This window comes from Anopheles funestus, chromosome 3RL (genome assembly GCF_943734845.2).
Source record: "Anopheles funestus chromosome 3RL, idAnoFuneDA-416_04, whole genome shotgun sequence".
Classification (NCBI taxonomy): Eukaryota; Metazoa; Arthropoda; class Insecta; order Diptera; family Culicidae; genus Anopheles; species Anopheles funestus.
The window spans coordinates 55,177,130-55,201,293 of record NC_064599.1 but is presented as its reverse complement, the minus strand read 5'-3'; the positions used below and the strand labels follow the sequence as shown (position 1 = coordinate 55,201,293).

Below are 24,164 nucleotides of genomic sequence, written 5' to 3'. Positions count from 1 at the left end.
TGATTGTTGGGTTTATTCTTTGTTCTTGAAGCTTAAATCTGATGTAACTTACGATCTGTTTGAGGGTTGCTACAAGGTGAAACTTGCACGTAAAGAGTCCGTTAAATCTTTTTGAAAGTTTGCTCAAATTGTCACTAATTGAGACGCTCTTAACAAAATTGAGAATGTTTATTCTCAATTCTCATCAAGTAGAAGGTATATTCAGCTGCGAAATTAAAAATGCAAAAAATACCAGAATTTTTAAGGATCCTTTCTTTATTTGAACACTTTCCTGTAGCCTTATGTTCTCAATTTTGCATGCAACGGCAATTAAGTCTACAAAATCCGAGCCCTTTTTACTTTTTGAATTTGTAATTTTTGATAGATAAATATATGTCGGATTTTTTTCTACTTGATTACAACGGCCGGGCCGTATTAAGAGGATGTATTGGATTTATTATGCATAGAGGTTTTGAGTACCTAGGACTACATTCGCCTCTCAACTCTGCATAAAGCCATTTGAGAATAAGTGTCATTTCTTGTTATTTTTATATATCAACTGTCACATTTTGTTTCATAATTTTCCCACAAAGTTGCACTTAACTATTGGAATTTAGTTAGGAGCTTTAGGTCGTTTTTATGTGTTGTAATTATTTATTTACGGTTTAAATTTTATTTCAGCCTTCATTGACGAATAAATTAACGGATATACGAGTAAGAGTATATTTGTCATTCAACGTTTGATGAACATATTTTCTTCGCATTGTGAAGTAGCTGTGATGAACAAACTTTATTCAAATTGTAAAAAATCATATTAAGAAAAGAAAATATTAATCAGTTTAGAATAGGAATCAGAAAATTCATATCACTAGAACAAAGCCGTAGAATGTCATGAAGCTTTTTTCTTCAAAGAAATCCATAACTATTTTGATGGTTAATTTACGTTTGTGGATAAAACATGTAAGAAAGTTCATGGCTTGTCATTCTTAAGGAAGGAAAGAATTGTTTTTAGTAGTAAAAAATCGTTCCACTTACCAGCATTAACCGTTGAGTATATTGCGCCCAAGGAAGAGTTGTAATCCGGATCACATCTCACGCCCAGACGCTGTACAATAATTCCCTGCTTTTTCTCCGGTGCATTTTACTTAAGGTGCGGACTGTTGCTGTGTGCCATTAATATCATATGCCTGCCGGATGTTAACTAAGCTTGAGGGTTTATCTTTTAATTTTAGTTTCACTACATAGTTGCTGCATTACTTTGTCGAGAGTTTTTGTTTAAAATGCATTTGCTTTGTTGCTCGATGCATTAACTTTTAAGCTTCTATTTGCAGCTCAGTTTTGCGTTAAAACAATTGTGCCTTTATTGTGTCTCTTTCTCTCCGTAACGTCTCGCTTTTCGCATGGAAAAGCTCTCCAACTTGCGCTTTCCATTCTTTCCAAATACTGTATGTGGTTGAAGATGGTTGGTGTTGATGGTTGGTTGGTGTTATAGCGAAACTAGTGAAACAGTATAAACAGTATATGCATCGTGCTTGGTGCTTGTAGGCATGCGGTGCGGTGCGTGATGGAAATTCGGCAGAAAGTGAACAGAGAGAAAGAGCGAGAGAGAGAGAGAGATAGAGAAAGTGCAATAAGATGGCGTTCGAATGGTAGATCAAAGAGGACGAAAAACACCTGTGTTTGTGTGTTGTGTGATGCGATGAGACTCCAGTGCACTAACTGTACGCGTTGCTACTATTGGTATCGATATGGGATCAGAAAACCGGTTATCAAGGCTCGGAAAAAACAAAACTATAATTTACATATCAAAAGAACATACCACCCAACCCCTTGAAACCTTTCTTCCTTCCCCTCTAAGAATCCCTTTCGAACGCACGCATTTCCAAAACTTTAAACCAACCGGCGAGTGTCCCAAAGACTCCGAAAGCAAAGAAACAAGCAGAACAAACACAAAAACCCAAAAAACAACGAAATCAAACCATCAAAGTAATGTTCTGTTTTTTTTTCGTATTTTTATTTTAATATATTTATTATATCTAAATTAGTTTATATGTTTTTCCAGTTGCATTGCCTCCCAACACTGCATCACGCTCTCACACTTCTTTTTCTCCTTTTGAAACAACCTTCGTGGCTTGTTGTCTCATTATTCGCGGTTTTGCCCCTTATCTTTCATTTTGTGTTTTATCCTTCCTTTTCACACTAACACCAGTATTTGCATCGTGGAGTGTTACCCCGTGTATGTATGTGTATGTGTGTTAGTATTTATATGCCTCGAATGTGCAACGTGTTTGTGTTTGTTTGCTTAGGCCTTTCGATTTTGCTGCTGTTTATGTTGCACACATAAACACACATGCTGTTTAATGTTAAATGCTCAATAACATCTGTTGAGTTCTCTTTTTTTCAGGCTTTCTCATTGTTTCAACCTTTTTTGTGTGTAGGTGTGTTTGTGTTTTTTTTTTGTTTTGTTTTTGCGCTATTTTGACACCTAAAATAGGGGCTACTTAAGTATCGATGATTGTAGGTTGCCTTTGGTTTTTTGTTGACTGCTTTTCTTTTTCTTCTTTCTTCGCGTCTTCATTCATCAATCACGTTACAATGAATGGGTACGGTTTCTGTGTCTGTTTTCTTTTACTCTCATATCTCACGTTTATACTGATACCAGTAGCGTGCCGTACCGCAATAAATAACAAATATTTCCATTCAAAAACGACCGTGGAGAGAGTTATGTTTTGTTTTTCGTTTCATCTTTTTTTTTTTTACTTTGCTCTCATGCTTCATTTTCAACTATGTTGACGTGCGATTCATGCGCGTTAAGTTCTTAAGTGCTTAATGTGCATCGGGTGTCGTTCAATTCATCAAGCTTTTTCCCGTGATTTAGAGACTTTTGTTTTGTCACTGCTTTGCCCATGCTTCTGATGTGTGTGTTTGTGTCTTTTTTTTTTTTTGCTTGTTTTCAAGTATACACGTTCATTGATTGGGAGCCCATTATTTAAAAAAAAGCCGCATGAGCGTGTGTGCGTGTGCTTTGGATGTTTACATTCGTTTTTAAATACACATTTACAGCCCGCTCATACTTTTTCCTTCCTCTCTCGAACAATGGATAGTGTGGAAGATTTAAAGGCGCAAAAACGTTAAGTAACTCCCAACGTCCCATCGTCGTATGAGAGCCTCTTTGCAGCCTTTAAATGACTTCGACGGACCACCCTGTAGGTCGAGGCGATAAAAAAACCATGAAGAAAAATGCATCGGAATAGCTGCATTAGCTTAATCCAACGAAAGACAGAATCAAAACGTTATTGCTATTATTGCAGTGTGAGAGTAAGCGTTACGGATGCTCAAGCGGGCAGATTGTATTCATATTCTCACACTGTATTCTTGACTACCCATAGGTGATGGAGCGCTTCCAGAGCGTCCTTTAACGCGCGCACGCAGCCATCCGACTATTGAAGGTGAGCGCCAGGCTCGGAAGCGTGTGTAGCGGTGTAGACGGACGTGTTTTCGTGCGCCAGTGGCTGTTCGCTGAAAATCTTGGCGTTTACTAATACTTAATAGTGATGAGCATTTAAAAACACCCACGTTCAGGTCGAATATATTGTATATACTCTGGCTAGCTACATGTTTCCTCACGGTATTAGGTTTTAGTGTGTTACGCGTAGTTCAACTGCGGGTCTACTAAGTCAGTCTTTTCATTATAATTTACTTGTGTGTGTATGTGTGTGTGTTTTTTTTGTTTTGGTTGTTTGGTTGCTTATAACATTTACCTTTCGTTCCCAGATCAGGAGCAGTAGGTACGCGATTGCGAGAGTGTAGTAACGGTTTTTAGCAAATCGAGGTTGCCATCGGGGTTACTAAACTGGATATTGCCAAAAGATGTCCCCGTAAAGCATTCACAGTGCTGCTACCAGATAGCCGCACCTTAACAAACCGAAACGTGAAATGTTAAAAAAAAACATGGGCCCCCAAGCAATGATAAACACTTTCTCTTCTCTCGTACAGCTTGAGGCTTACAAGTTTGATGACTCATTTACCGACAAACATGTGACCCGAATATGACACGTTGCTACGATTTTCCTGACGATGTGCTGGCAATCATTAACCGCTTTGTGGATTATAATAGATGTCTTTTTCTCTTGTTCTGGAAAGTACTAATGAGATTACCAATTGACGAAAGCGCATCGGAACTAACTGTTACAGGGCATATTGCTAACGGTGTGATCAATTGACATCGTTCTTTTGAAGAACTGAAATTAACTAGCAAAATCAATGTAAACCGTTTTGAGCCATAGTTTTAGTTTTTTTTGTTTTTCTTTTCCTACCTTATAATATCCTTGTTTTCTTCATGCAACCAACAGTAACAACATCGATAACAGCAACAAACAATGGATTTTTGCAACGAGAAAGACAGATAAGAACATATGAGAAAAGTAACAATAACAGATGAACATTCAGTGCCAGGCGTATGAGTTGTGACATTGGAATGTATTTTCCATTATATTTTTTTGTTTGTTAAACGGAATGATGATGAACAGAAATGCACAGAAAACAGATGATGACGATGAAGAGTTGATGATGATGTGTCTTTATGTGGTGGATTATGTGTGTTGTGTGTTAGTAACGTTCAATTTGGTTTTTTGAATTTCTTTAAGACACATTTTACGAACAGATAAAAATTTGTGACATTTTTCCTTAGTGTGTTTGTATGTTTTGACATTTTGGTTTTTTCTCCTTTTGCTCTTACTGTTGAATAAACATTTGTCTTTCGCGTACAGCAATTTTAGACCGTCGGGAATGAAACGTATAATCAAAGAGCAAGCATAATCATATGAACGAATTAAACAGATAATGGTTCGTGTTTATCTTTGCCTTGTTTCCTTCCAACGTTATGTTGTGTCCACTTCAGTAACGTAACGCAATTATCACCATTTGCTCGATCTGGCGAAGTATACATTTAGTTTGTATTCATCGTTGCATCACTGCTGCTGCTGCTGCTGCTGCTGCGTTTCTTCGTCAATCACTGTCACTTTTGGCTGCGTACGGTAAAGCACTACGGACCGCAGCCACTATTTGAACGTACAATCGTTTCACTGTTTACACTGTGCTTACTCGGGGCACTAGAATCAGTCGTCGATGAGACACGATTTGATGAGTTGAGGTTGATCACACCGGTTGCCGGAACTGTCTTCGAAGATGTTGAACCGATTACAGCCGCTGTCGTAGATAGTGACCGCAATGTGACAACACACAACCCTTAACTGTACTCAAACCTGACTCAATATCTCTGTGGTTGTAGCAGTAGAGAGAGAGAGAGAGAAAGATGTTTAATTTAGCTGTAGATCTCTCCGTCTATCTTCTATCATTCTCTTGTTCTTGATTTTGCATCGCAATAGCTGTGTTTTTGTCTTGTTTTTTGTTTCACCGTCATTTGCATCGGTGTGTATTCAGGGGGTTTTTCTTCTCGTCAATATTTACTGTTTAATATTTGTTGTTTGTAGATATTATTGTGCAAATAGACATTTATAAGTAATGCTTTTGATGAGCGTGATTTTGCAAAGTGGTTTGTTTGTTTTTTCGAAAAAATAAGAGCGCGACTGTGTACATATGAGGGAATGTTCTGCTGCTGTCTGTACGTTCTGTGGCGTGTATGTGTGTGTGGTACGTGCTTAGGCGTAACTTGAAAGGTAAAATGTTATCGTTTCTAACGCCACGCTATCTTCACGGGAGTGGACAAACTTCCAAAGCTTGACACAGATCTTTTGGTGGCGGAATTAATAAACTTTTTGGTATATTGACGCTCATGTACATGCGGGGTGTACTTGGAAACTGAGAAATAATGCGCACGCGGTGCTCCAGAACTTAATGACATCACAAGCGTTGAACACATGCTCACGCTCGCGGCATGTGGCGATGGCCTTTATGCCGGTGAGTTGCTGATGTACCAGTACGTTCAGATATACTGTTATGAACTCCTAACCTTAATTGTAAGTAGAATGCTACTCGCTGATTTACACACATTCGACCATTTGCTTAATCTAATCAATTGCACTGCCTGCTACGGAACGCCCTGGAACGGCTCTCGAACTGATAAATCCACAACCAGGTTAAAATGAGGAAAAAAAAGGTTTTCAAAAATCAATTTTTCTCACATGTAAAAGTGAAATAATTTTTCAATCATCTTATAAAAGTCGGTTACTTGTTGCTTAAATGATTCGAAAATTCAAATTTAAAATAAATAATAAAAAAATTGACAGAAACCCTATTGAAGAATGTAAAAAAATGTTTATAAAATTTAAAAAAACGATTCACAAATATTTTTCCAACTTATTTTCTGTCTCTACCGCTTTCTCTCTTTATCCCACCCTATCTCTATTTCCTTCTTCACTTTACATCACGCTAGGCATACAGAATTGGTTGCACTGCCGCACCATTGACTGTCGCGTGGATGGTCGTTTAGAGATATTGATATCATCAGTCATTTTGTTTTTTTTTTTGGTTTTGTTTAGTTATTTTGGTTCACTTTGCGCGCCCACCCATCACCCCCCGGAGGGCTAGGTTTCATATGGCTTCGGTGATTAAATCATCCACTAGTCCTTTCGTTTGCCTTGACAGCCGAGCGACTTGTTGTCGTAATAATAGTTCTACTATGGCTCCTTCTTCGGGGCTGGTAGCTGCACCTTTTGCATAGTCCATTACGCTTCGATATTAGCATTTAAGGATCTAAAGAGTTTGTATCTGCTTCTTAAACTGCTGACTTATCTATACAATATAGCTGCCTTGTCCATGAGAATAGTTTGTTTTCCTCCTCAATGTGTACATGTGTAAGTAATGTGCTGTGATGTGTGTATGCTTCTAAACGGGAACGGTCGGATGGACATGTGCATTCCCTTTTTTTTTAAGAAGTGAGATGGTAAGGAAACGTTTCTGGTGACATGTTCTCATTTGCATCAATGAAAACGCATTTGGTTGCTACCAGATTGGTTGGTGGTTGACTAGTTTAAATAACTGGTGCTAACTATATTGACCCATTGCATCATCTTCGTTTCTTTAAATAAACTTGAATTTTGGATTTTTTGAAATTAAAACAAAAAAAACCAAAATAGTTTCACGTAAAACTACTGATTTGACGTAAGAAATTGAAGTGATACCCCAGAACCAAACAGAGGATAAACGCGGGCTGTTGAACTTTATGCTTGTGATTGAAAACGGGCTGTTTACAGTTTGTTTTGATTTTTTTTTTACAATTTAGAAGAAAAAATGTACATTTATGTCATACACTTACTTAACTACATGTTACGATCGGTTGTGTATGGCTGTGTGTGTGTCTGTTTTATGTGAGTATGTGTAGGTTTTCGTTTTTTAACATGCACAACATGAATTGTTACAGTTCCTTTGCAGTTGTTTGCTTTTGTTTTTGGTTTCTTCATTCAACGCTCTATCTGTGTTTTAAATCCTGACGGTTTATCTAACGGAATTGGCTTTCGTATCATGTTTTACTTACTGCCGTAACACATTCACACATCCTCAGACACTCGTATAACAATCCACTGCAATGTACACTCGTCCCACTCGCTTGTCCGTTTACATCGTGACGCTTGTACATGATCAACAGCCATCCACTTCGAATTTGATTCGCTTACCATCGATGCACAATCATCCCTTCACTACTCCACACTCATCACATGAAGTACGGAATTTCCTTGTTGCTGTTGTTTCTTCTTCGTGTTGCTGCTTACGTGCCTAGTTCTTAGTCGGTAAATATATGTTTGTATATGGATCTATGTATATGTATATATATATATAGTAAGATCATCTGCTTTTTGAGTTTTGACATTGTTTTTTAATTGTTTGTTTGTTTTGTTCTTTTCGGTATGCAGTTGTTATGCTCAGCCTGTAGCAGTTTGCTTCCAGTAAAGTGAATGAAGTGAACACAGCATTGCATAAGGAGTTACTTTTACTTTTGTTTTTCTTCAGTATCCGTCCCAGTGTGCTTCTCTTAACCATATGTACAGAATTCTTCAAGTCTATTTTTACATCGTCTTTACTTTCTCCCTTAACGCATTACTGTGTTTTTGTTTTGTTATGATGTGAAGTACAGCTTTCTCTTCATTCACTTCTAGTTGTTGTTAAGATTCATTGTTGGACTTGCTTGTGCCGGGCAATGTGGTTGTTTAGTGCTTTTTTTCGATGATTTCTCTGATTTTCACAATGTAAAATAACGTTCGCCTTGTTCGTGTTTCTAAACGATTTACTTGATTTCGTTCATCATTCCTTTCTTTCTCTTTGACTTCTTGCTCCATATGTCTTTTTATGGCTTTTTCTGACCCTGAAACTTTATTTCTCTCTCTCTTTTTATCTTTCTCTATTTCCCTTTATGTATTAGTCTCAGTTTGTCTGTTTCCCTTTTCCAACACTTTTCTACAGTTTTCTATTTCTTCCATCTATCAGTATTACAGTGATGCTGTCGGGAGCTGTTTGTAATGTACAACTTAACGGCCTCGGGCCCATCTCAATAAGGCGTCCGCTAATACGTCGAGATGTGCTTTTGTCTGTAAGAAGGAAGTAGAAATGTACAACTGGTTAGCATGAAGCGCTCTTTTATTTTTTTAATGTGATTCAGTACAACTGTACTTCATACAAAATGGTCGAAATCAACCATCAGAATTGGACAATACGCCACAAATTCAAACGATAATATTTATTTATTTCATCTTCACCAGGCTCATCAAAATACCAGGCGTCTCCATCATTAAAGAAATTTTACGATGGAGACGCCTGGTGGTTTGTCTGCATACTTAATAGGTAATATGATTTGTTGCAATCCGAACAAACTATTTTTTATTGAGAAACAACAACTCATTAAATGATGAGCTTACAACTTACCGTTTTGTAGAACATACAAGCCTGCCTGTCCTCGTCCTCGCCTTCGGGGCAGTCGATGAAACCGTCGCATAGCACGTGATCGTCTATACATCGGTACCGGCCTTGCCGATCTGGTGTAGGACAGGCAAAACGCTCCATGCCATCCATCGCGGGTGGACACTCTGAAATTGAAAAGAAAACAAAATATTGTTAGGTTATCTTCTTATACATAGCAGATTATGTAAAATACAAGTACGAACTCTATTTTTTTGTTTCGATATTTTTTACGGTAACAATTCAAAAGTTTATGATTGGTTTTTTTATCTCTTTGTAGGAAGAACGTAGGAACGCCCCCGAACAGCGATTACTATCGTATAAAGAAGCAACATTTGAAGACGTAAACAAATATAGCAAAAGAAAAGGTTCAGACAACTATTAGAACTTGGCACGAAAGAGTTGATTGTTATGTAAATTGTTTTGACGACCATAAGACGCTCGATTGCAATGTATGAGACAGCAGAAGAAGAAGAAGAAAACAAGCAAGATTTCCCAACGCCGGTGGGTGGAAGAAATCAATTTTCCTAAATGTGCCGATCAGACGCAAAAGATAAGCAAACTGAATGGCTGGAAGTAAAGGCAGAGCGTTCTCTACCAACCAGCCAGACAGGTAAATCTGAGGACAGAAGAAAGGCATAAAAGGCGGGCCCATTTATTCTCGGTCTCAGAGACTGCTAGCGAATTGATTTCAATCCGTGCCAGTATTTATGCCGCGACGTGACGATTTTTGCGTTGGCAAATTTCCATTTTCTCGCCAGCCTTGAGCCGTGAACCGTGTCGGCAGCCCGTTCACATGATTGTATCCTTTTTCTTGCCAACCGTTTTGCTTGGTGACATGAGGCGGTACCCTCACAGACAGACAGTGAACGGGAGAAATTAATAATTTTCTATTTCGATACAGCATGAGACTTGCTGGCGAACGGCGAAAGAAGCTGGCGCGTGGTGGTGTGCGATTCTTCGGGTTTGTGATTTATGAAGGACCACTGTAAACCGATCGATTTTAGCTGAATTAATCAATTCTATACTCCGTTGCGGAATTGCAAGCACCAGCTGCACGAGTTACTTCGCTGAAGATGCGAGAAGGGTGATTCAAGGTTGGTTGCTTTTTAATTGAATACCCAAACCGCATCTTTAAGAGCTTAACTTTATCACTGTATGTTGAATGAATACCGTTTAATAAAAAATGAATTTTTATGAGAAATCTTCAACGAATCGTTTATCGATGAAACAGTTGAAAATGTGAAGGATACAGTAAACTAATTGGTGTCTTGTTATCAATCATGCTGCTTAACTAAGAGCTTTCGAACAAAAGTGACCAGTCGGGCAGTAAAGATTGGCGCTAACTTTCTTATCTCACAAATTCAATACCGTTTTATACCAGCTGCTTCCATCGAACAAAGGCAAGCGTGTTGATCAGCTATCGGTACAGCATGCTTCGTCTATTAGCCGGCCAATTTACTGACTCTATCACCCTCTCCGAAACATGTTCGGTACGAGAGAAATCGATAGAAAGCACAACGACACAGTAGCCCCGATTGTGCTGAGCGCCGGGAGATAATTATTTGCATATTTTATTGATATTTAAATATCTACATTATGAATTTTGTTCAACGGAAAGGGTACGCAAAATGTAGGTGAGGAATTGCTAATATACCACCTACTTGCGTTCATAACACCGGGAATATACGTCACAAGCTGTGTGAGAATTGAAAGCTACGGTGGTGTATTATAATGCTTGGATAATATTTTTTACATATTTTTTTTAACCAAAGTTTCGCTTATCGTATATCATTTTGATCAGAATAAGTTATAGCTTAATTTCGTTTTATTTCTTTAACAATTTTTTTTTTGTTTTTCACCATTTCAATTCCTAGAATAGAAGCGAATGAATAAAACATGTACAAATCGTCTATTTGACAGATGAGCTTCTAAATTAAGCGACAGAAACGTAAGTTGCACTTTTATTTTCACAGCTGCAGCATCTTAAAACGTAGCGCATTTTGTAAATGTAGGTCAGATGGTCATACTTTAGAAATTTTCTATATTGGTTATTAGCTATGTGTTACTTAGCTGCTATCAGTACGGTGTAAACTGAATTAGATAATTACAAACTAATTACATTCCATTGTATTATTATTGAACAATTCGATGCAGCAATTTCGAAAGTACTGACTTGTGATAAATTCAGAAGTAGAGATAAAACGTGAAAGCTTCTGTATATGCCTTAACAAAAAAAAATATTAACCAGAAAAAATATAACTTAATATCTTCCTGTCATTATCGTGACATTGACATTAAGTATTGTATTAAAAAAAAATACAACATTTGGCTGTAAAAATCCATTCGTAAGACTACCAACGAAAAATTACTATCTTTACAATCAGAATAAGATCTCTGGTAATCTGAAGCGCATGTTTCAATTAAGCACCGAAAATAAACAGCCAGCTGCCCAGCGGCGGGATCCGATTATTTATGAACCTCCCGAGGGTGGACAGTTTTGAAAAGGGGTGGCACTAAATTCGACAGCACTATAGCTCTGCCGGCTAGCGAAATGTACATCCCGAACGTTAGCTAGCCACGATTTATTGTAGTAGCACTAGCTTTCACCCGAATGGTAAGGTACGTGGGACGCGAAACCCAACCGAACAATGGTGAACGTTTATCGTTCGACAAGATTGGAAATTTTCAGGATCCATTTACCGAATACGCGCCATGCCTTCCGCTTCCGCTGCCTAACCCAACTGCCACCATTACTCACCGCTTTTAAATTCCATATTTCGTCCCACATTATCGCGAGGGTGCGCGGGTGGGGCATTGGGGATTTGTAAAGAAAGGATCTTTTCTAATTTATCGACATTGCAGAAAACTTTGTCCCACGCCGAAACATCTCAAACCAAGTCAACCAACCCACGCACGCACACACACACACACACACATACACCCGTTTCATCCATTTCGGCATATCGGTTTTCGCTCCGTACACCCGACAAACGGTTTCCTATTGCGTGAATGGTAGAAAAAAGTGTCCAAAAATATGCTCCACTTTCGGACGAGCAGGGAACGATACCGGAAGATGGAGAGAATGGCGCGATGGTACGGAAATCGGTGGATGGATTGCATCACCGAAGCTATAGCCGCATGTGTTGCGCTCGGCGTGGCACATATTTTCCATCCGTTTCTGGCACCGCTCGACCAAACAGTTCCCGTTTTGTTCCAGTTCAGCAATTGGCCGTGCAGCAGCAGTAGCAGCAGCAGTGTGGCGTCGTCTGCGATGCATTTATCTTCGCAGACCATTTCACTTTTCGCCATTATGCTCAACCCATTTATGTGTGTCTCACATGTGTGTGCGTGTGTGTGTAGTTTAATTCCTGGGCGAGAACACAGGGTGGTCAGTTTGAAATTTGCCACCTTCTGCTGCATAACTCCTACGCGCTACACTCGTACCAAAATACCGAGAAGTGCCAGCAAAATGGCCATTAAACATGTCACTACTCAGTAGTGTCCGCCCGCAGTATGGGAGTTCATTTCCATCGGGTGTTTCACAAGAAAATGGGTGCGAAATGGACGAACAATTATGGCAATAAACTGCTTCGTTAGCGTCATCAGCGTCTTGGAAATGGATCGTGTTCGGATGACCAATTAAAAACAGGGTACGACCGTAATGCTTTGCCGTGAACAGTATGAATGAAGGAGGAAAATGCACGACAAATGTTGCAACAATTACCAATCAAACCATTCCACATGCTCCACCGTTCTGTATTTTAATGAGTGTATATGCATGGAAGCCAGAACAGAAGGGGGGCAAAAAAATCGAATTCGTGGAAGAGTTTGTGCATTGTGATGCCTATTTTTTGTTGTCTTTATTCTTCTCGTTGCCATTATTTTCCCTACCCATTTCTTAGTGTAAAGTTTTGTTTTCCAGGTACGTGGCAATCCAATATGTAGCTAGGAACAGGCGGCAAAGGGATTAATTTTCATCCTGCCTTCCAGGAAGCTTGGATAACCATCGGCGACGTTTTCTAATTTTATGCCACTTGTTTTGCATTTGCGCAAATATTATTAAAAAAAAAAGTAAGTATACAAAGCATCATATGACATAGGGCATTGTTTAGAGCGAACGTTAGCTTACGGCTAACACGGTTTGTGCCGAAGTTGTATGGAGGAGGAAAACATTTGAGGAGCATACATTATCTTGATTTTAAATTTATAATTTTTGAAAGACTACTGTATTTTGACACATGTTACTGAAACTCGCATAATGAGGAGATAATTAATTTGGTTTCTTAAAACTAAGCACAATTTTAGAGATTTGCAGAGGAACGCCGTTTATTCGCGAACATTGGCGTACAGCTCGTCCCAACCCGAATAAGAGAACAATTTGAATAACAGGATTATCTGGGTTTGTTGTTTCATAGTATAGATGGTGATGAAATAAATGATGAGGTTTAATGCTATCGGATTTTAGTTTCAAGTTTATTGTTCAGAAGTTTATTGTTAATTTTTAAGTTTTCCTGAAGTATCTGTACCGTTTGTGAGTTGACAATTAATATGTCAACACACTTTCCGAGCACAACCTCATTTCCGAGCAGCACGGATAAACCGGACACCTGATTAGCAACAATTTCACATTTTTAATCCCTTCTCTAAAGATCGCGAAACGCGCCCGTCAGCTAAGTGACATCATCAGCAAAAAATATCGTTTGCATTAGCAATGTGACAATGCAAAAAATCCTGTTCCTTTCATCCTGCTGTTGCAACATTAGTGGTGCAATGAGCTTAAAGCTTTAACTAACATGAAGCAGTCAAAACGATTCTGAGAAACAATTAGCGCAACTATTTATCCACAGTGGGGTGGGTTTTGGGGTTCATTCGTTCATTCATTCGTTGAATCATGCTTTTTTCTTACAAGTACAAAGTGATTCAACAATTTAAAATTTACAACAACTGAAGTGAAGAACAAGAATAAAATCAGCCTACAACGGAATTGATCGTGAAATGAACCGCACTGTGTAGTACACAATTGTTCCCGGGGGAAATTTGTTTTTTTTTTATAATAGGCCGTAGACTACAGTTTTAAAAGAACATCACCGATGGAAAACCAACGAGCCGCAATTAGTGTGTGGCGTTAGCTTTAATTAGCAGGGAACAGGAAAGGGAAAATAAAAGCAACAGAATGGTAGGCATTTTGGAGGAGAAATATAAGAGAGACTGATGAGAATATGGATTTGTAAATGATAAAGAAAAATTTAGAACAAACGGAAAGAAAATCAACTTAACAAGGAATACAACAATTCGTTCGCTTTTCTGTTTCACCATTCTTTTGAACGTATTTCGTTGACGTACGTACGTAAGACTAAGCGTTCCGGTGAGACAACAAAGAGAACCATACGCTCAAACGCTAGCACACAATGGAAAGGTGTGACCGGAAGTGAAAACTGTGGCGAAAGGATATGCCGCAGTAAGCGTTAGAGTTGTTATGAAAATTTATGGTTTCACACTGGTGGCTAGCATTGTGTGGGTTGTCGTCTTCATAGCCCGGTGCGTTCCGGTGAGGGCTATCATCTGTGAGCTGCACATTGCTGGCGTTATTTTTCCCGCGACCAGTGATTCATTGTACCCCGATCAGAGAAAGTCGCCTGGTGCTGGGGAAAGTTTTCTGTTTCCTCCAGCATCGGTCAGGTATTATTCCGGTTGCACAAAACTGCTACCGAGAGCAGAAGAAAACGGTGTTCCGAAGCGAAGTTTCTCGGCAGGGTGTGTAGTTTGCGTGAGTCGGAACACGCCGTCAGTAAACCATACCTTTACCATAGTGACCGTCACTAGGATCCCACAAAACAAGAGGGAGGTTAGTATCGTGCAGCGTGTTGGGAAAGTTTATATTGCTTGCTGCTAATGCAGACGAAGAGGAAATGAAGCTTTTTTCTGTTGAAGCTGCTTTCTTTCCTACACTGCACTGTCATTTTCATACACTTTGCCAGACCGCAAACTCGAACCAGTGTACGGGAAACTACTTGCGTAAAGATAAAAAAAAAAGAAACACACAAAAAAACCGTTAAGCTTCATGGAAAAGGAATCCTCTAACTGATATTAATGGCCTTTTCTGTGGATAGGTAAAGAAGTCGTTGCTGCTACCAGAAACTGAATGGTCAAGGTCGTTTCGCAGCAAAAGTAGCATGTTCACAGGAAAATGCATTCGTTTCAAATTCAAGAAATGAAAATATAGTTATAGTTCGAAAGTCCACTTCTTTACAAAACAAAATATTGGAAAAACTTTTTAGCAGGAAAAATTTTTTATTAAAAGTGCTTGAAAAACTTTTTGAAAAAAAAACTCACTAGTTTCTTTTACGATATTTGAAATGTATAATCAAAATTGATCAGAATACCTGAGGGTAAGGTTTTTCCTACCTCGAGTGCGTCTATTACCAACACGGAAAGAAAAAAAAACGACTCAAAGATTATACTTATTTCCAAGCAAATGTTCCTTTTTTGGGAATATCGTCGTCCGCCTTACGTCACTATATAGCAGACCTTCAATCAATCCAAGCCTGCTCGATTACGAGCCCCCCGGCACCAAAAAACTGACGATTTGAATTTACGTCACTGACACCGATACCAGTAAGCGATCCTTCATTTTGTGTGTAAGTCTTCACCCACATCTAATCGAAAAGTTAAGACTTTCTGAACCCTAGGTTTTTTTTCCCACATGACCACAACAATGAACTTACACGTGAAGTTGTTGGAAAGGTATTGGAAAGTAAATTTTCCACCAGCTTGTGCTGGGGAAGATACACAAGGGTGTGGAGGCAATAACACGGATACGTCATTTAATTCTACTGCCACGGCCATTACTTTCCGGCTGAACACATGCGTACGTGTGACGTGCCCGTCGAATCCAATTAATTCGATCACAAGGTTTCTTCCATCGATATGAATCCAGGGAAGAGGGGAGCGTGCAAAAGGTCATCGAAGGAGTGGAAGGGGTATCACTTTAGCTTGCCGGAACTGAGCCTAAGAACCCACCGAAGTACCTAGTTTGATGATGATTAAGCGCTTCCGAATGGGGGCTTTTTTTTCAACAACGGCTCACAATTGATCACCATTCGCAGACGTCATCTCAGAATGGAGGGAGCTACAAAAAAAAAGCACCAACAGCCTATATCCTGCCTAACGGTAGCATCGATTGGCATCCGATGAGTGAAAAAAATGATTGATTGCGAGACCGAGATATTACGCTGTCATGATTTGTCATGTTCGTTTAATCTCAGTAAATCAACCCGCTGCGCTGCGAACTGTTCGAATCAATAAACGATGTATGATTTGTAAGCACGATCGACAAATGCATATGCTGGGTATTTCTTCGGTAGTTATTTGGACGAAAAAAAGTGTTACAAATGCATTTGGAAAAGTGCGGGGAAATAATGGAGACGCCTGGTAGTTCATAATGTGTAGAATTAAAGTAACTATTTTAATAGGGATTATCAGTTGTAAACAATTTTTAAGGGCAAAACAAAATATGTTTAATATTTGCGTGTTAATTTTTAAAAATTCTACCAGTGTACTGCTTCACACACATCGATAGCGGATTTTTCCTCATTCAATTTAAACACAACCGTTGCTCATAAGCTCTTGTCTTTTCAAAAAAAGCGTCACGATAGCTTAATCCTGCTAAAGTGGTAAAGTAAAGCGAATAGTTTTGCTAAGGAATTTTTTAAGAAACCATGATCAGAAATCCTCCCCCCCCCCCTTTACCGCCCGCTAAGACCTGTGTGCATCGTAAGTTTTGATGCACAAACAACGATGATAAAATTGTACGCCAAAGTGCTCTTTAAATGTGCCGAACGAGCAGAACAATCACTTTGTGGCAAAACACGAAAAGTCATCAATAAGTTTCACCAGCTACGGGAGGTTCGTTGCCGGCTCCGGTTGGTGGATTAAATTTTTTTTTCTCCTCCACCCAGCGAACCACCAGCATTGGTTGGTTGTTTTAACCATGGTGTACCGTTCGGGCAAAACCCTCCGGTATGGGATGTTTATACTGCTCGTGATGCTCCGAGCGCCATGTGCCAACCTACGCCCAAAACCGAACTTTCTCCTAAGCTGCATCGATCTTGCTCACCCTTTCTGCCGCTCGTTCTTATCTTTCGACGCTGCTTTTGCTAAAATTGCGCTTTGTCTCGCTGTTTTGCGAATGTTTGTGTAGGTGGATAGCGATTGAACATCGCTGAAAAATGCGTGAAAATTCCAGCTTTTCCTCCCTCCCCTAACTGCTTCCTTCCCCAGCAAAACTTCCAAGAAGATGGTAAATTTCCTACAATTCTCAGCTCGCAGTTTTTCATTCTTCCAATAGCAAATGTTTGTGGGATGCTGCTGCTCGTGGGAAGAAAAGGTGACCGAAGGTGACGTGACAGTTAGGGATGATAGGGAAGCAAGAAGAATTCATTCCCTGGAAATGGATAGAACCAATGTGTGCGTGTGTATGGCGGGTTGGTGGGGGTGGGAAAAATTCGCAAAAGTATGTGGTGGCAAACTATCGGTGCCAAGTGCCAGCAAATCCGTCGCCGAGTTCTTCCTGTCCGTATTGTCCAAGCCGTTCCCTTTAACCGACGCCCACTACCACCAACATTTCCCGGGACCGTGATCGAGGTTGGTCGTCCCGGGGGGGGGGGGAGGAAGGTTGAGTGTGGGAAAACAAATCAAATGATACACCAACCACCCCAATTTGTCTGGACCGTGTGGCGCCAGGACGATTTTCGCCCGTTTCGGTTGTGCTACTGTCAGAGCTTCTCCCGCAACTGACACTTCTAGATTGCATTTGTGAGATTTTTTATTCGCGTTTCTGTATGTGTGTGTATGTGTGACTACACGATATTATGGTTGTCTTCAGGCTTCCCCATAATCCTGCCTTTCCCGTGTATGTTGTTTTTTCCCTCTCTGTGTTTTGCTCTTCTCGCTCTTAAATTCTGGATTGAAACCGAAACGTTGTCGTGTCGACGGCGTATCCGTTTTTGGGGTTTTATTTTTCCAATTCCAGCCACTCACTCGGGCACGCTGATCGTTTTCGTAGTCGTTGTGTCGTCATCGTACGGCACGGCATTGCCCGTGTTGTCGTCACCGGTTTTCTAGTCTAGCTGGAAGACGTTCGATGCCGGAGCAAGACCCAAAGGAGCAAAGCGGTGGAAGCTTTACCCGGTTGTTGTTTGGCAATTCGATCGAGAAATCCCGGTAAGCGAAATCTTTCGGGGACACATTTTTTTCTGCTGTCGCCCCCCCTCTAAATGTACGAGTGCGCATGTGTGTGTATGTTGGTCGGATCTGTTTGCGTAACCGTTTTTTTTCAGGGGGGGGTTTCGGGGTTTGACCGGTTCTGGTGGCGGTGGCGGTCTACTGCAGCGCACAAAACCGTCGTTTCGTCATCGTTGCACCGCGAATTCGCATCATCTTGAACGAGTGTGTGGGAAGTGTGTGAAACATTTTCCACCGGATTCCTTTCCCCGGTGGGTGGGAGAAGGATGGTGGAAAGGGCAGGGCCAGTTGGGATGTTGGGAAGGATAAAGCCACCAACAAGGCGCCGCACTGAGATGTTTGTAGCTTACCGGACTTTAGTAGTTTTGGTTGTTGGGAGGGATTTTTTTTTCTCCTTCTTGGTTACCTTTTTTGAACGCCACCGGTGTCGTAACGTTCGCATCGTAAAGTGTAGCTATACTGGCAGGTGATTTTCCGGTGTTTCTTCTACGGCTGACAAACGGCGGCCGGGCATTGGGAACGCGGGTGAAACAATGCAGGTCACACGAGTGTGTGTGTTTGTGTGTGGGATTTGTGCAACGTTAGCTGAAGGGAAGTCAAAGACCTCGTGAGAACTTTCCCTTCGCAAGGAAGTGAGATAGCAGATAGAAGGGTATCACCTTCTGGCGCGTACCTATGGGGCGTACATATGGAGATGGAGTTAAAATTTTGTTTTGGAAGGATGATATGAAAAATGGCGACATTCGCACCCAAAAGCCCGCGAGCCATTATTGTGGTTGTTGTTTGTGTGAAAAGGATACAACAATATCTAAAATTCCAATGTACCGGGCCATGCTGTTCTTCGCGACGTTATATTAGATTTTGGGGTGGACTACCACCAAGTGAATCATCATTTCCGTTCGTTACAGTGTTTTCTCTCTCCACTGCACTGAGCACTGAGCAGCGGTCGGTGCGTTAGCTGATAGGTTGCAACTGCGCTCCACTCGAAGACGTTCTACATGTTTATCATTTTCGATATCCGGTTACGAGGGGCAACTCTTACCCATAATGGCAGAATTGGGGCTTGGGAGAAAGTTATAAGTATCGGTAGCGTACAACAATCCTTTCGCTGGTGGTATGACAGATGGGAAAGTTGTTGTTTTTCAGCTCGACTGATTCGGATACGGAACTGTTCACATGATTGGTTTGATAAAAGTGGTCCCATTTTAGAAGGTAAATCGCCATATTGTAAATTTCGATTTTCAATGAAAATTTTTAATACAAAGTTTTGAATTATTTTATTAAAAATTATCTGTGTCAAGTTTCGTCTAATTGAGTGAATGTTTTCGGTTAAACCAATTTCATGTAACTGTTAAGAAACAAATTGTAAATTTTTCCTTCAATTTAATTGTGGAATTATTAAATTGATGAGTTGAAAATTGATGAATATAAAAAATTTAAAAAAGAATAAAAAAAAAATTGATGAATTTAAAAAATTCAAAATTTAATGTAAATTGTATTTCTTACACAAATTTTAATGCATAATTTTTTTATTTTATTAAACAGCAAATATTAGCTATTATGTATCTTTAATATTTCTATTAGAAAAATCTGTTGATGTTTTGAAATAATGAAGATAATTGTTAATTAAATAAGTTTAATAAAATTAAATTAAAATATGTAATTCTTATTATTTATTCAATAAAAATATTAAAATGGCTTTTAAACTTTTCTCAACTAAATTGTTCTGCTTAATATTCGAATACATTGTCCAATTTCCCTGTTAGCAGCCATTCGATTCAACGAAAAGTTCCAGTAGCTTCACTAAACACAATGTAACTACATTGTTGCACCACAAAAGCGCTCTTGTTTGGATGGATCAGCCCGGTAAAAAATGTTCCTGAACATTGTTTTCGCCGGTGGTGCGTTTTCTGCACTTTCATTAAATGGAGCTAGCAGAGAAAAAAATCATGCATTGGAAAATGTTTTTCTTTCATCAATGAGAGGCAAAAGAGAAGGCGAGTGATGTTTTCCCTGTTGAATAAACATCTATTTCAACAAACAACACCGTGCGTCTGATGTTGTGCAATGATGGACAAAAAAGTTCATTTTTCATGGCACTAGATATTTATGATAGGCAAGAAAAATCTTGCGATTCTATTACAATCCCACACGGGAAATAATGTACATAGAGATGAAATAAAAAAAATCGTATGCTTTTGGGTAAGGAGGAAAATTGAATGTACAATTTTCCATCATCCTGACGGTAATGTTAACGCCATGGTTGATGAAACGTCTGAGTCGGCAGATAACTTTCGCCACCGAAGCAAACCTTCCGAGAATTTCGATCAGCGTTGCCATAAGCCCTGACCAGCAAACTGAGTATGATTTAGGGGGTGGTGGGGGGTGGGGGATTTTTTGCTTGCCCAAAACAAAAACAAAAAAAGCTGCTCCTAAAAACCTGTCACTGTGCGTATTTCGTGACAAACAATGGTGAACAAAGGGAACGCCATTTCTTTGCCATTTTCATCACCGAGCTCACGTAGGCTTTCGATTGGGGTTGGTTTATTTTATTTTATTTTTTTTTTGGTGCAAGTTGCTGTTTTCCGGTGCACGAGTACAGCGTTTTTTTTGTTTCTTCTCTCTTTACTTTCTGCTTACCGTAGCTTCGACGATTGCTGGACCCACAAATTGGTTCCAGGCACGCGCTGTTTGTCTTACCAAACTTGAACGTTCGCCCCAGAGTGGCCGTCCGAAAGAAAGATGAGTGCTTTTATCTCGATGCTCTGTTCGGTTAGGTTCTGCACGGAACGGTAACAACAATTTTTCCGTTTGATGAAACGATTTTCTAGCCATGTTGCCACACCATTAGGGCGGCCGAGGGCGTCAATGCGTACACTGCACGGGTCGATAGAGCTCCCGGATCGTACGCGTGGCAAAAGGGTACAAGTAAGAAAAGAAAAAAATGGTTCGGTACTTCGTTCGCTCGAACAAACTCCTAGTTTGCCATACCTGCATGCTGCCGTGGCACGTGTTGGTTGATTTACTTCCAACGTTCAGTGGAGAAATGGCCAAAGGCAGAAGAATAGAAAAAAAAACACACACATACACATACAGACATAAGCAAAATGCCTAAGAGATGGGTTTTTGGTGGCAACGAGTGTTGTACACTTCCGGGAATTGATCCCCATCGGTACCATCGGCCGGTGTACCGTGAACGATGCATCTGTCCCTTCGAAACATTTGTTCATCGATAAATTTTCATCTTGCGTGAAGGTCAAATGTCATACGATATTAAATCGACCCGAGGGTCTATCTCGCCAAGGTGTTGTAATTTCTTGTGCTGACAGGCGACGACATATGTCCTTACTTCAGACTGTCATTGCCTGTGCTGTAGTGTAGGTTTTTTTTCTTCCTGTGCATTTAACATTATAAGAATGTTTGATAGAAGAATAAATGCACTTGGAGCTTTCAATTACGAACATTGTTGCAAATGTTGCAAAATATTTGAGAACTAATTAATAAACACTGGATATATGTATACAACACACAAAAGAACACTTAATGAAGTTAATATTTTTACAGTATTATAACAATTTTTACAGAATTCCCAATAGCTTCCGGACGAAAATTGATTCTCGGCTAAAGTGTTTCACTGTCGACACAAACATTTGTAGAAAGTGAAAAGCCCCAATGTTCTCGGTACTGTCGTACGTGCTTCATTTGCCCACAAGTTGATTGGTACTTGCTTTTCCAGAAAAAGCATCGAACCATGGCTTATGTATCGAGTGGGTAGCATGCCACAAGGTGAATCGATGCAATTGCATCTTAACGTTGCAGGTGTTGCAGAGTGGCGTTCAAACGATATTACATTTCCCATTTCCCACTCGCACCGAGTCGTATGACAGTCCGGAAAACCGGTCGTTTAGTAAGTGACATTTCATTTCCCAACCCCTAGATCTCCCTTGTGGACCTGGCTCTGGGTGTCGAAGATCGATAAGTGGTTGAGAAAATTAAAACGAAACGAAACCATTCTCCCTGGATTGTGCCGTTTTTCAGGGGGAAAAGTTTACCATAGCGTTCGTGGTGCAATGGTCGAACGATCATGCACAAAAGTGTGTGTCCCATTTGGACAAATTGATTTTTGTCATTTCTGGAATTCAGAGAAATGGTGGTGCAAATAATTCCTTGGGGATTAAAAGTTAACCATGACCCGCCAGCTGTTGTTTAGTCGAATGAAATGTAATTTGACTATTGTTTTGACTACTGATGGCTGAATTTGGTCGTAAAATGTCAACTTTCTAGTTGTTGTTTTAAGAAACTCTAGAAATCTTAACGTTTTTTTTACCACGGATCCTGACAGTCATTCCTTGCTAGACAGCCAACGCTGCTCTTTTTATTTCTTTAACAAATACCATTAAGCTAAAGCTTTGTGCTCAAAATCTGAAATGAAAGTAAGCATCCGTTAGATTTGTTTACTTAGTACATCTAAATGTTGGGCGAGTTGCAGACATTCTTGCCGAGAGTCCATTAACAGTTGGGTGCCTCATTAACTTCCATGCAAAATCCCCAGCCTGACCGTGCATGAGCTAAAACGCTTCGTATTTCTCCCATTAGCAGACTGGTGAAATACGAACGCCATCACAACATAACGCCCCTTACGGGACCATTAGGAACACTTTTCTGCATCCACTACCGAAGCTCCGGTAGAAATAAAAGCTCCAACCAACCATTTTGTAACAGATTTCTATCAACAGGACGTCTGGTGATCCGCCCTGCAGGGTTTCGTGCAAAGAAAAAAAAACGTCCGACAACAAAAAAATAGCCAAATCTCGTCCAATCTAACATTCAAACTTTCAAGTTAATCGACCAAATCGGACGTGGTTTCCCAACCTAGCTTTACACAAAAACCGGGTTGGAATTTGCATGCAATCTCCAGGGTATTAAGCACCAGCGTCACTTCGGGAGGGGCGAACATCCTTAAAGCGTGTGTTTAAGGTTTCGAGGTGAAAGCGAATCTTCTAAAATTGTGTAATTGTGTGAACTGATCCGCGAAGAGCTGTGAAATCTTATTGGCGAAGGATATGGGAATGCATTCCGTCTCATGAACGGTACAGCTGATGATTTTAAGAGCTGAATTGGATGGATAAAATTGGTGAAAATTTAAATGAAGTTACATCTGATTTGGTGTGCTTTTATGCTGCCAGATAAAGTTTAAAAATGTTGTTAGGAAAAGGTAGTGTAGCGTGTTGAATTAGTTATTATAAAAAAAGCTCACTTTCACCTACGCCCTAATATCGTGACTGTTTTTATATAAGGCAATTGAATTACGATGGTTAACCTTTACAACATGTTTTATCCAATTCTAATTCGCGTCATGTAGATATCGAACCAACGGACCAAAACATCATTACCGGTTGGGCAATATATAGTTGCACTAATTTGATTAAGTTTTTAATTATTCAATACGATCAAATTATTAACCGTTCTAGTCAACAAACAAGCAAAAAAAAAAGCCCGTACCTCACCAACTGCTAGATGCTGCGGCACTCATTAAACTCGTGTACCGTTCTGGATAGAATAATCATTACTCGAAACGGTTGGCATCATCACTTATTCATGCGGAAAGTTTATTTATAGCGCCTCGCCCGAAGAATGATGTTTGCATCTCGAATGATTCGCTTCGGGGAATTTGTCGGCTGTGGTAAAAGAGCAAACCCATCAAGCCAACAAAAAAAAACAACCCGGAACGTGATTCAAGCGCCGGTGCGCTATTGATCTTAGCTCGCACGTTTTCCCTGCGAACAAGCAATATGATATAGCGACTTGTGTGTGCTCTCCATCTCAATTCTATATTCCATGTCCGTTTTTTTTGTTTGTTTCGGAAAACTAACATCATATCGCGAGTGCTCCAGAGCGCGCGCTAGAGAAAGAGAATGAGAGGGAGAGAATAAAACAGTGCGTCGTGTAGGTATTTAACCAGTATGAACTTCGCTGTGTAAGTGCTTTCCGATCGTTAAACGATCGACTTCAAGTAGCGCACAAAGTCA

General features: G+C 39.9%; 1 protein-coding gene across 1 annotated transcript in view; it reads right to left on the bottom strand.

Moving 5' to 3' along the window:
• LOC125767987 (zinc finger protein 503) overlaps positions 1-24,164 on the bottom strand; it is a 119,607-nt gene that overhangs the window by 55,356 nt on the left and 40,087 nt on the right. Inside the window, exons 2-3 of the mRNA XM_049435058.1 lie at positions 8,857-9,017; positions 1,015-8,522 (exon numbers count right to left, since the gene is read on the bottom strand). Of these exons, the coding sequence (XP_049291015.1) occupies positions 8,463-8,522; positions 8,857-9,017 (221 nt within the window). The 3' untranslated portion in view covers positions 1,015-8,462. The remainder of the gene's footprint in view (positions 1-1,014; positions 8,523-8,856; positions 9,018-24,164) is intronic.